The following is a 12,858-nucleotide window of genomic DNA, read 5'->3' as shown; positions in this document are numbered from 1 at the left end:
TCTATAAAATGTAAATATGCTTTTCTTGTTCTATAACTAAACCTTGACAGTGGTTACTTCTGAGTGATGTGATAAGTATCTTTCTTTTAAGTTTCTAGTAGTTTGAAAAATTTCTACATGTACACAGATTAAGTATATAATTAGCAAAATACTGTTTCAAATAGTATTTTTAAACAGAAAGAACACAATTACAAATTCAGTCCTTCAAAATATCTTAAATTTGAACATATGAGAAGGCAGTCCATGTTTTTGGCAAAAAAGGTTCAACATCAAAAAGCCATCAGTCCTCCCAAAGTTAGTCCAGAAGTTTCACACGATCCCAGTAAAAATATAGCAATAAGATTCCAGATAAGTGAATCCAAAAGTGAGCAATGAGAAAAGTAGCCAGATAAATTCTGAAAAGGATAACTAAGAAAGAAAAGCCTTTCAAATCTACAGTAGTTAAAACCACAGAGCACTAACGCATGAACACCCAGGGAGATCAAAGAAATGGTGGGGCGCAGGGAGTCTGCAAATAGATTTATAGACATACAGGAACTTTATTTTGTAATGAGGCTGACATTTCAAATCAGTAGAGAAAAGATGGTTTGCTCACTAAATGTTACAGGGAAAACTGAGTAGTTATGTGGCTAAAAAAAAAAAGTTGACTTTATACCTTACATTTTATACTCATAAATGTCAAAGAATCAGATTTAGTGGTGAATAGTGAAACTCTAAAATTAGTTATTTGCAGCCTTATAGTGGGGAAGGCCTTTAATCATAATATAAAATCCAGGAGTCATGAAATATAGCATTAATCTATTGGACTGTATTAAAAAAATCAGCACAACTAAATAAAAAATGAGAGGCAAAGTCAAAAGACAGAGGAGAAATTGGAGGATGTATTTCAACTAATATTACAGACAGAGCAAACACCGTAGAAACATGTACCCAAAATACTTCACCATAGTTTGCACAACATAAAATAGAGCTACTAAAGAATGCAAAGAAGCTCAGATTCACACAAAACAAGAGAAATAAAACCAAACTAAAATGAAACCCTATACCACAAAAATACTCTCCACCTGTCAGACTGGCGAAAATTAAAAAGGCTGATAATGCACAATTTGGGGTGTGCGGGTGACGAGGAACATTTGTATGTTGCTGACAGGACTCTAAATTGGTGTAATGTCTACGGAAGTCAGTCTAGGAATAATTTCGAAAACCACAACTATAAATGTTCGACAAAGCAATTTCACTTCTGGAATTTTCATCATATGGATATACTTGTATATTTACAGAATATGTTGTTTTTAAGCTTCTGCCCTGCCACCCTGCTGTGACAACCAAAGGCTGATGTCAACTAAACATCCACCAATAGGCACCCGTGGAACGTGTCAGGGCACAGCCATATCACAAGATATCTGCGGCTCAAAGGAAAGAGGAGGCTCTTGACATTCTGAAGCGGAATGATTTTCAAGATATAGTAAGTAAAAAGAGCAAGCTAAAGAAAGTATTACGTTTCCATTCATATAAAAAAGAAAGTGTAAGGAAGAATATATATTTAGGTATTGCTTGCGTATGTATGAAGAGCTGCTGGAAAGGCACCAAGAACCTGAAGGCTAACATCGTTTGCCTCCACAGAGGGGTGCTGGTAAGGTAGGAGTCAAGGACCAATAATGGGTCATTTTTCATGAGAGATCCCTTTTGTACCTCGGAACTTTGTATCACGTAATTATATTACCTATTTACAGAATAAATATAAATTTTAAAATTACTTTTGAAAATCAATTCAGATGAAAAAAATTAGACGTGAGAGGGTGGGTGATGGGATGTGACAGGATGATGGGTGATTATGATCCCATCTGTCATAACTATTATTATTATGTAAATCATGATCTTCCTAATGAGGAAGACAGTGAGAATGATCCAGAGGCTAAGCACCACATACTCTGAATTACTGTCCTTATGAGGGTGATGCGTCTACATGGATCAAGGCTCCTTTGGTGACAAAAGGCAAAGGGTAGTAAGGAGACAACCCGCCCTCCCCTCTTCCCAGCAATTAAAAATTGAACCCTTACCCATCAGATCCTGGTCTGGAAGGAGCATTATCGGATGAGTTAGAAGAGGTGGAAATGACCGAGGAAGTCACCGAGGTGATGGACAATCTCCGCAGTGTAGATGACATGATGTAGGGTAGTACGATAGACCCTGTGCGGCTCTGCTTCCTCTCAGTCAAGGTCGGTGGCTGAAGGACACATGGCATCTCATGGTGAGCTGGCCTGGGACTCGGCCCATACGCTGGCTCACGCCCCCTCCGTTTGTGGCCGGTGCTGTTTGTACTGGCGGGTACCCACTGCTGCCTCACTTGTTAAATGCTGCAACTCCTACTATTCTTAATCATAAACACAGCTAGGTTAAACCTACCTTGTTAAGACTAGAGAAAAATTCCCCCTAATTTGCAGCCAGTCACATAAGAGAGGAAAAGCAAGCTGTTCATCACCCCCAACAGAACGGCAAAACTCTCGGTCTGCTTCTCCAGTTTACCTTCTTTCAGCCACTAAAAGAAACAGAATGCTGGCCTAATAGAAAGCTTTAGATTCAAACTACAAACCTGACGCTTAGAAGTAAATGGTGAATCTTAAGAAGTAAAGGAACAGCGATCTACTTTCCTTAGAAATGTCTCCACAAGACTGACTGCCCCAGTAGGCTACCGTACCAAATCTACATGGAAACGCTGGCCTGGATCTCATAAAAACCAGTCATTAGGTGAAAGTCACAGTCCTTCCATCAGGAACTGTGTAGAGACAAATGTTCCTTGGAAAAAGCTCTTAACTGGCAGTAGGTCAGGAGGTTAGACATGCCTGAGGACCTGGTTAGAAGCAATGATCACAAAGATACCCCGGAGAAAAAGGGAGTGAAGATGGAGGTGTGGGATGGGAGGCAGGAGGACATGAAAGGAAATTCAGAGCTTTGGTCCAAAGAAAGAGAATTTGAAAATCAGCGGTTCAAGAGCGAGACAGTTAGAAAGCAAGGTGAACTCATATTAAAAAGAGCAGAAATGGGGCACCTGGAGGGGTGCAGTCAGTTCAGCATCTGACCTTTGGTTTTGGCTCAGGTCACGCCCTCAGGGTCATGGAACCCAGCCCTGTCTCAGGCTTTGCACTCAGTGGGGAGTCTGCTTCTCTTGCTCTCTCCCTCTCCCTCTGCCCCGCCCCATGCTTGCACACATGTGTGCGTGCTCTCTCGCAAATAAATAAATCTTAAAAAAAAAAAAAAAGGAAAAAGGAAAAATGAAGCTGGATCCAAACATTCAATCCACTGTTGGAGAGAAAGGGTTACTTTTTATTAACGTGGCCATATTTCATGCCCAATGTGGCTCGAACTCATGAACCCAAAATTAAGAGTTGCACGCTCTTGCAACTGAGCCAGCCAGGCGCCCAGAGAGAAAAGGTCATGGAGCGCATGCGCCAACCCATCCAACCTCTCAGGAAAGAGAAAACCGTCACTGGGAGAAATGTGTTGGAACTGTTAGAAAAAAATGATGAAATCAGCTATACATGCATTGTGAAACACACTTCACCACCATTCTTTCTCCCCTTCAAAGGGGTCAACGGTGGAAACTTCTTATCAAAATGAAAAATAAAGACTAGGAAAAACACAGAACTGGGCCAGACAGGACAGGAATAACCAAGTCTGGTTATTCCTGCTAGGAGAGTAGTGCACGCGCACTGAGGGCCCAGAGCAGCAGCCTCAGCACATCCCCGCCCTGGCCCCCGGAGCAGGTAAGAAAGGTCAACCCTCAGGCCACCAGAGTTCCTATCAACAACTCTGGATCTGGGGCCCAGCAATCCGTGTTTTCACAAACCCTCCAGATGGTTCGGGTAGTCATTCAAGTCCGAGAACCCCTATGCAGCGTGTCAGTGTCGGTCACCGAAAGCACACACCATGTCCTCTCCTGCCCGCCCCCCGGTATTTCCATGCCCTTGCCTCTGCTATTTTGACTCATGAAAAACTCCTCAATATCAAAAATGGTCAAAGAGACCAAAAAAGGCAACCATCTACTTAGAGCCTACCAGGGTTATAACACCATAGAGCTTCTCCACTTTCTCCTTGAGTTCCCGGAAACAAGAAGACAAGCGGTCATGCAGCGGCTTTAGCTGCTCTGTGAGCTTCTCCCCATGGATGCGGATCCCCTCTGTCAACAGAGGCATCTGGAGAAAAGGGCATGGCAGGAAGGAAATAAGGTTTAGGAAGAGGGATCCTTCAAATGTGGAGGCTAAGGAAGGATAGGCAGGGGAGACAGACAGGTAAACTGGCAGACACAGCACAGACCACGTGAGAATACTACTTCTCCGTGGGGGGCGGGGGCAATGGACGCCCTTGGGTCAAGGACGCAGAGAAATACACAGGAGGCAAGGAGGCCCTAAACCGGGGAAGCGCTGCCAGCCAAGACCTGAGCCGGGAGGCTTCTCTGTGGCTGACCAACTGCTAGTTTTAAAGCTGAGGCTGAGGGAGGAGTCAAGATGGCGGAGAAGTAGCAGGCTGAGACGACATCGGGTAGCAGGAGATCAGCTAGATAGCTTATAAAGCTGAGGCTGAACTGGATGGCTGCCTTTTGTCCCACCGTTCGCTGAAGTAGCAAGAGAGAGAGGGACTGAGGCCAACATGTCTCAGCTGGATCCGATTTGGGGACTCAAGTCTCTTCTCTAAGAAGGTCCCGCTCGGCACTGTAGAGCCTACAGAACGCTATAATTCCCAGGGTCACTCAGCCAAACAATGAGACAGACTGTGATTCCAAAGGTTACAAAACAGAACAAAACAAAACACCCTAAAAGTGGGCTTGTGGATTTAAGCCCTAGAGAATATGCTGGTGTTGGGCCCCGGAAGCCTGTCTGGCCACACCCCTCCCATGAGGCCTACCTGCAGCGCTATCAGTCGCTTCAGCAGCTCAATCTTCTCCTGGTCTTCGGGATGCTCCTGCAAGTACTTTTCTGTAAAAAAAGCCTAAAAGGGGAGCACATGCGAGTGTTAATTAGAACACGTTCCTATCTGTGTACTGACCCTCGAGGGAGGAGAAGGGAGCCTGAAAGGGTGAAAAATGTATTCTGTTCCATCTGCTAAACCTGTAACGACTAAGTGAATACTCACCCCTTTCCTGGACAGCCCTTATGCCACCGTGGACAACTCTAAAGGTCTGTGCTATTTTGTGGTCTTTCTGGAACCGTGCAATGCCTAGTCACAATACCTTTTCCACAACCACCACACACACACACACACACACACACACACACACACACAAGTGCACAAACCAATTAACTCATGACATTCAGTGAAGTAACTTTCCCAAAGGACTAAGGCAAATGACAGTATCTAAAGGTTATTTATTAGATAAAGTGTACAGATATTATAATAAGGAAAAAGCAAAAAATTAGCAGGCTGTATATGGACAACAGTTTTCCTGCTCTATCATCTGATATAGGCTGTATCACATTTTTTCCCTGTATTAAGTAAAGATGGCTTTCTTATTACTCGTTTATCCAAAAGGCTTTTTTGAGGACAACATGAGATATTGATATGAAAATGTCTTATAAATGTATTTTTTAAAGATTTATCTATTCATTTGAAAGCGAGGGAGTGAGTGTGGGTTGGGGGAGGGACAGAGGGAGTGGGAGAAGCAGGCTCAGCCGGGAGCCCAACATAGGGCTCAGGGCTCGGTCCCAGGACCCTGGAATCACAACCTGAGCCAAAGGCAGATGTTTAACCTACTGAGCCACCCAGGTGTCCGATTCAGTATATCTGAAGTCCTTACAGAAAGGGGAAGTTCTGACACAGGGAGAACACATTGTGAAGAGGCACAAGGAGAACATGGTCTGTAAGCCTAGGAATATGCACCAAAGGTTGCCAGCAACCCCTCAGAAACTGGGAGGGAGGCGGGACCAGATCCTTCCTCATAGCCCACTGAGGAAATCGACCCTGCTGACACCTGGATTTCAGGCACCTGGTCTCCGGGACTGTGAGGTGATCTATTTCCCTGTGTGTTTTCAGCCACCCTGTGTGTGCCTTTGTTCTGGAAGCCCCAGCGAACGAACACAAGGAGGGATACAAATACATGTGGGCCTGCGGGCTGAGTTTCATAAACAGGAAGCAGGACAGCAAATCCAGACAGCGCTTCCTCTGGCCAGATTCAGGGTTAGAGAGAAATGAGGGGAAAAGTCCTATGCATAAACCTCCATCCGCCTTCCAAATATAAGCAGTTTAAATCTTCAAAAGTTAAAAAAAGTTTTTGATGTAAAATAAAATGCACTGAAATTCCCAAAACATTGGTTTAGTCAAGAAACAGAGGAGCCAAGTGCTCCGAAATTCAATTTTTTTAGGAGGGTCCTGCCTTGCAACGGAAAGGGGCTGATTAATTACAGCAAACAATTGTTGGGTTCCTGTCATTTGGGCCATGATTTTTTTTTTTTTTACTTTTTAAAAATTCTATTTATTTATTTGACAGACAGAGATCACAAGTAGGCAGAGAGGCAGGCAAAGAGAGAGCGGGGGAAACAGGCTCCCCGCTGAGCAGATAGCCCAAAGCGGGACTCGATCCTAGGACCCTGGGATCATGACCTGAGCTGAAGGCAGAGGTTTTAACCCACTGAGCCACCCAGGTGCCTCTCGGGCCATGATTTAAAGACAGGTCACCAATATAGGTAGGTGATGATGAATTCCCCAATGAATTGCACTGGGGAACATCGGTGATCAATGAGTTTACCTTTCTCTTATGTTTAGAAATGCACAAACTCATACATGTTAATTAAAAGTAAGAACTACTAGGGTCCTGGGATCGAGCCCCACATCGGGCTCTCTGCTCAGCAGGGAGCCTGCTTCCTCCTCTCTCTGCCTGTCTCTTTGCCTACTTGTGATCTCTGTCAAATAAATAAATAAAATCTTGAAAAAAAAAGTAAAAACTACTATTTTAAGCTAAAGGTCTTGAAATTTATTAGTTTACATGCCCTACTTTCCCTTTTCAAAAAATTTCAGTAGAAGACAATGACATTGGGAAACCTTCATATGAAATTACATACTATTCACAGATATTGACATATCTGAATTTGAGTTAAGAGGTATTCTGTAAAAAAAAAAAAAGAGAGAGAAAGAAAAAAAACACTTAGAAAAACACATGAAAATTAGTACTAGATAGCTTAGCTTATATGAAAAATCACACACCAAAATTATTACAATGTAAAAAAGTATTATATTCTGGAGCCTAGTTTTGCACTGAATTTTGCGATGACACTGGAGATTATTACTGACACCTGGCATGGGCATACTAGACGGGGCCTCCAGTGGACTCCTTGACCAGGTGCTGAGTGTCAGAAGCCTGAAGAAGGTGCAACGGTTGATGGGAAAGATGGTTACAGCAGCAGTCACAGAGCAGTGGGTGCCCTGCTCAGTTGCGTTTGGCTCCAAGAGGACAGGAGGGAGAAGAAAACCCATCCTCAGCAAGGCTCAGCATTTTGGTGATGTCCCTCTGCATACAATGCCTTCCTCAGCTACCAGCCACCACTGTGTGTTAGGTAGTTTCCTCACTTTTTTCAGGTATGAAGCCTGGCGCTCAGAGAGGTGAAATATCTCACTCAAGGGCACACAGCGGCCAATGGGAAGCCAGGAATGGGTCACTGGCGTGGCTGATTCTAGTGCCCCTGGTCTTCTTAGGCCTTGGTGTACAAATGGAAATAAGAGAATCGGCCCATTGAATGTCCACTCACCCTTCCTGTCCACCTCCTTCACTTTCACTCACTCTACAGGCTACTCCACAGGGGTGTGGTAGCCAAATGTTTACTTAGATTCAGCAAGAAGACTCCAAAATTACTTAGCCACTGAAAACAGCTGAACAATTAAAACTCCTGCCTCAATTAATTGCACTTAACTAAATTTTACCTACTGTATACATACTTCCATTTTATTTTTTTAAAGGTTTTATTTTTCTAAAACCTTTAAATAAACCTTATTTATTTGAGAGAGAGAGAGAGATGGAGAGAGAGCACAGAGGGAGAGTGAGTGAGAGGGAAAACCTGACTCCCTGCTTAGCCGGGAACCCGATGTCGGGCTCGATCCCAGGACACTGAGATCACGGCCTGAGCTGAAGGCAGACGCTTAAACGGCTGAGCCACCCAGGTGTCCCCCCAATACCTCCATTTTAAATGATGCTACATCCAAACCCTAAGCAATGGATTCGCATCTGGTGAGCACTCTTTTCCTGTTTTTCCAGAAGAAAAGATACGACACTTAGCTTAACTAATGTCACTGTGCTGCCAGGGCCAGCGTTTGTCCAAACAACCTACAGCACACCAAGTCGGGGTGGGCGTTTCTAGAGGCTCATTTTAACTAGAGTGCAGCTGGGCCTCTCCCAGATGCTTCTTCACCTCCGGAGCACCCTCAGTTCTGGGCGCACCTGTATGCTTTCCACCTCTCAGGGGAGAGAGGGAGTGGGAGAGGGAATAGCAGGTAAACCAGCCAGACCAGGTATATGAGACTGATTTCTCAGTGACTGCTTACCGGGCTGTGACCTGACCCTGTCTGGGCTGCTGAGGGTCTCTAGAAGGTGTGAGGTCAAGGACAAAATTTCTTTAACTTCACTTGCCCATTTGTAAAGAGGGCAGAGTGAAAAAATGTCTCAGAGAAGCTATGAGAAATGAATTCACTGGCTGCACAGAGCAAAGCATGGCGACACATGGGATTCACCTTTTCATAGTTGGAGTAGCCCCCCATGACAGCCGGGTCTACGATGCCACTGAGCAGCATGGAGAGGGGATGCACAGAGAGGGCTCGGTCCCAGGCATGCTGCTGAACACAGTTGCTGATCTTCTCATTTGTGAGTTCCATGGTTTCTATGGCATTCTCCAGGGGACTGATTTCCTCCTGCGACAGAGGACAAGGAAGAGGAAGGGCATTTTGTGAGCTCACAGGAAAGACAGAAAGAAAATTATAAGCATTCTCTTTTTTATATATTTTTTATATTCTCTTTTTAATATTCTTTTATATATATAAATTTATATATAAGTATATGTATATAAATACATAAATATAAATTTACATATATATAAATTTATATATATAAAATTCTCACCAAGCTATAAAAAAAGTGAAGTTTTGCTTGTCAAGGTTATATTTATTTGGATACCACACTTACTGGAAATTGTTTTGCTAAGTTGAAAAATAAGTGACTTAAAATCTCCTTAGGAAGTATAAGGGTGACCCCAAAATTACAGCTCTCACAGTGATTCTTTCTTGGTGCCAAGGGTCTATAGAAATTTAAAAAAAAAAAAAATTGGAGCTGTCATAATGATTGATTTTTAGGCAGAGCTTCCTCGGAGATTTTTTTAGAAGCTCGATGACAACAGAGTAACGGGTTATCTGATCCCAGATAGTTCTGCAGCACCCAGAATGTTCCTTGGCAAGAGGCCTGATGCTTCTTCCATGAGAAAAAGGAAATGATTTTGGAAGTCATACATTCAGACCATACATAAGTCACCTTAGTATGGGTTCTGTGGTTCAAAGAAGTCAGAAATAAGAGGATGTAGTAGAATATTCAAGTTGAATTCTGGATGAAAATGAAAGAAGATTCAATACAGATTCAGAAAGAGTGACTCCTGGGGCGCCTGGGTGTCTCAGTGGGTTAAGGCCTCTGCCTTTGGCTCGGGTTGTGGTCCCAGGGTCCTGGGATCAAGCCCGGCATCAGGCTCTCAGCTGCACGGGAAGCCTGCTTTCTCCTCTCTCTCTGCCTGCTTGTGATCTCTGTCTGTCAAATAAATAAATAAAATCTTTAAAAAGAAAAGAAAAGAAAAGAAAAGAGCGACTCCTGTGGAAACGTCTTCAAAGCGAGGTTTCAAGAAAAATCGCCTTCCTCGTTTTACCCATTGCCAGCTAGCATGACCGCCTACTGCAGCCTTGATGCCAAAGTCTCTGTCCAAGAAAATCATACTCATACTTGAAAAGTAACAACTTATTACTAGTGGTATGGAACACATCAGATTTCAGTTCAGATCTGTTCAAGACCTACTTCTTGAAAGTGTGTTACCTGCCAAGTACTGTGCTATGCTCCACAGTCACAAAAGTGACTAGGATATAATTTGTGGTTGGGAGGAGCCTACGGTTTTATAGTGGGGTCTCAAGACACATAAGCACGGGAGCAACTTGTTAGAAATAAGCCCAGGTTGCGGCGAGGCACAGGGAAAGGGCATCTAACCCTCCTTGGGAGCTTCAGACGTGGCTTCCAAGTGAAGCTGGCGCCTAAGATGAATTTCGATGGGAGGTAGTTAGGTTGAAAAGTAGCATGTCGGGCAAAGAAAATGCCCCAGGTCATGGAGGGTTGAAATAACATGGAATGAGTTTAGTTCCAGAAGATTCCATAGGAAAATGCGGTGGCAGAGCTGAGTCACAAGGATTTTGTATGAACCTGCTAAGGAACAGGGGCTTTATGCTCTGGGTACTGGGGAGCCACGGCAACGTTCTAAGCATGAGAAGAAGATGGTCAGTTTTCCACTGTGAAACTCTCTGTGGAACTGTGAGGAAAACAGGCCTGTGAAGGCCAAGGCAGGAGGCCAAAGAGGGGGCTTTTTCCACGGCATCCACCAGAGATGAATGAGGTACTAAAATGGGGTACAGTAATAGGAGATCTGGAAATAAAAAAAACAGATTTAATAAATATTAAAAAGGTAAAAAGGGCAGCTTTGGGGAAGGACGGAGAAGAAAATGTCTGGGATGACCGTTGATGTGATTAGCCACGAATGAAAGAAGAGGAAACATTCTGGGAGAGAATGTGACTGACAGTACACTCAAAGGAGACATTCCGAAAATGGTTTGGTGCACTGGCAGGATCATGAGGAGACGAGATTCATTTGCTCATAAAAGAGTCATTGACTGTGAGTAACCTTTAGGGTTGGTGTTGTAACATCAGTTACACAAAGGAGTTCTATTAGACAAGCATGGCTTTTATTTCTCTTTTGGAAAACAAAATTTGGCCAGAGGAGGCTGGCCAAGCTAGTGAGAACGGGAGGAGGGCTTAACAAAGGCTCTTATTATATCTGGAGACACAAAGAATTTTCTGAGTTCCCATTTCCAATGACTCACCGTTGAAATTTGTTTGACTTCAAACCACTTGAGAATCCCAGGAAATGTGTACGCAGTTGTATACGTGGTCCTTTCGATCCACATGGTCTGGTGGAAGGAAAGGAAATCGGAAATGTCAGTTTCCAGGCAACACGGCAATGCTCCCTGGTTGAGGTCAGGGAGATTCTATTTCCAAATGCTTCCTTGGTAAATGGGCCATTATTTTGAGGATGCTGGAGGTTTAAAACTGCAAGGGATCATCTGCTTGGGCCCTCTCACGCTCTAGAGGGGACACGTGAAGCCCAGCAGCAACCCTGGAGTGTAAAAGCAGAGCCCAGCCTTGGGGGGAGGGGCTCCAGTCTCAAGTTCTCCACTGAGACCGGCTGCTCTCCAGGTGGGAAGTGCGCAGCACCTCTGTCCTGTGTTCCCACGGCTGCCATCGTTTCTGTGACCTGCACTGGTTAGTTGGAAAGCCTACTTTACCTTGTTTTAGAGGGCAGAGGGCGTGGACTCACAGCAAATTCATTGTCTGGATCCTTCTCTCCTTTCCGGAATGGCCTGGAATATCTGAACTGCTGCACTTCATTGGCTCTGTAGTAGCTGGAGAAAGACATGGCCACCGTGCTGTAGCTGGTCTCTTAGAATGGGCAGTCCTCGGTCAGATTTCAATAAAACCCTGGGCCGCCTCTTACGCGGCCTGAGTCTTAGCCACTAAGCGACCTCCAAACTGTCTCCACAGAGAACGCTGGAGGAGGTGCACGATTTTATTTTATTGCTGATCTTTCTTATTTATAAATCCATTCCACAGCTCACCACCTAAAAAGGTCTATGTGTTTAAATCCATGTTTGTGATTTCATTTGTGTTTTTTTAATCACAATTGTAGCAATCCTACTAGCATTTTAGCTTCTCAGGAAAAAAGAAATGAGGCCTTCGATCACTGGGGACCCCACCCCACCAGGCAAGGTGAAGTCAGCCACTCCTCAGTGAGTGCTTCTGAGCAGAAGGAAGATCTAGGAGCGCTGAAGTCTCACAATGAAATTCCTGATTTCCCTCGGTCTGCCTAAAAAAGACCCGCAAGGCTCCCAAATCCCTTTTGAGTCACCAAGCTCTTATTTTATACTGAAAATACAATAAAGGGCTACTGTGGTCTGAATGCCAATGTGGAAATCCTGTCCCCCAGTGTGATGGGATCAGGAAGCAGTGTCTGTGGCAGGTGCAGAGGTCACAAGGGTGGGGCCCTCATGAATGGGATGAGTACCTTTATAAAAGATAGCCCCGAGAGCTCTGTCACCCTTTGTGTATGTGAGGACACAGTGAGAAGTGTCTGTGAATGAGGAGCCAGGCCTCACCAGACACCAGATCTGCTGCCGCCTGACCTTGGACTTCCCTGGCCTCCAGAACTGTGAGAAATAAATGTGTTGTTTATAAACCAACTACTCTGCGGGGTCCTGCTACAGCAACCCCAAGGGGCTGAAACAACAGAAGGTCTTCCACATGAGTTTAAGGCTTTGGTTTTAAAGATTTTATTCATTCATTCATGCATTCATTCATTTATTCATTTAGAGTGTGGACATGAGCTGGGGGGTGGGGGAGGGGAATCAGGTGAATTCTGCTAGTGGGGCTCAATCTCATGACCCTGAGATCATGATCTGAGCTGAAATCTAGAGTTGGATGCTTCACTGACTGAGCCACCCAAGAGCCCCAAAGCTTGGGTTCTGATATACTTCTAGATAAAGTATGTTAGAGAGAAAATGTTTTTTAAAGATTTTTATTTATTT

At 44.2% G+C, this 12,858-nt stretch overlaps 1 protein-coding gene across 1 annotated transcript in view; it reads right to left on the bottom strand.

Annotated features, from left to right (window-relative positions):
- DOCK5 (dedicator of cytokinesis 5) overlaps positions 1-12,858 on the bottom strand; it is a 210,628-nt gene that overhangs the window by 8,973 nt on the left and 188,797 nt on the right. Inside the window, exons 43-48 of the mRNA XM_080797224.1 lie at positions 11,595-11,679; positions 11,101-11,187; positions 8,713-8,889; positions 4,903-4,986; positions 4,056-4,193; positions 2,061-2,227 (exon numbers count right to left, since the gene is read on the bottom strand). Of these exons, the coding sequence (XP_080653350.1) occupies positions 2,061-2,227; positions 4,056-4,193; positions 4,903-4,986; positions 8,713-8,889; positions 11,101-11,187; positions 11,595-11,679 (738 nt within the window). The remainder of the gene's footprint in view (positions 1-2,060; positions 2,228-4,055; positions 4,194-4,902; positions 4,987-8,712; positions 8,890-11,100; positions 11,188-11,594; positions 11,680-12,858) is intronic.

This window comes from Martes martes, assembly GCF_963455335.1.
Source record: "Martes martes genome assembly, chromosome: 2".
NCBI lineage: Eukaryota > Metazoa > Chordata > Mammalia > Carnivora > Mustelidae > Martes > Martes martes.
The sequence above is the reverse complement of the archived record's forward strand: the minus strand, read 5'-3'. Positions and strand labels throughout refer to the sequence as shown.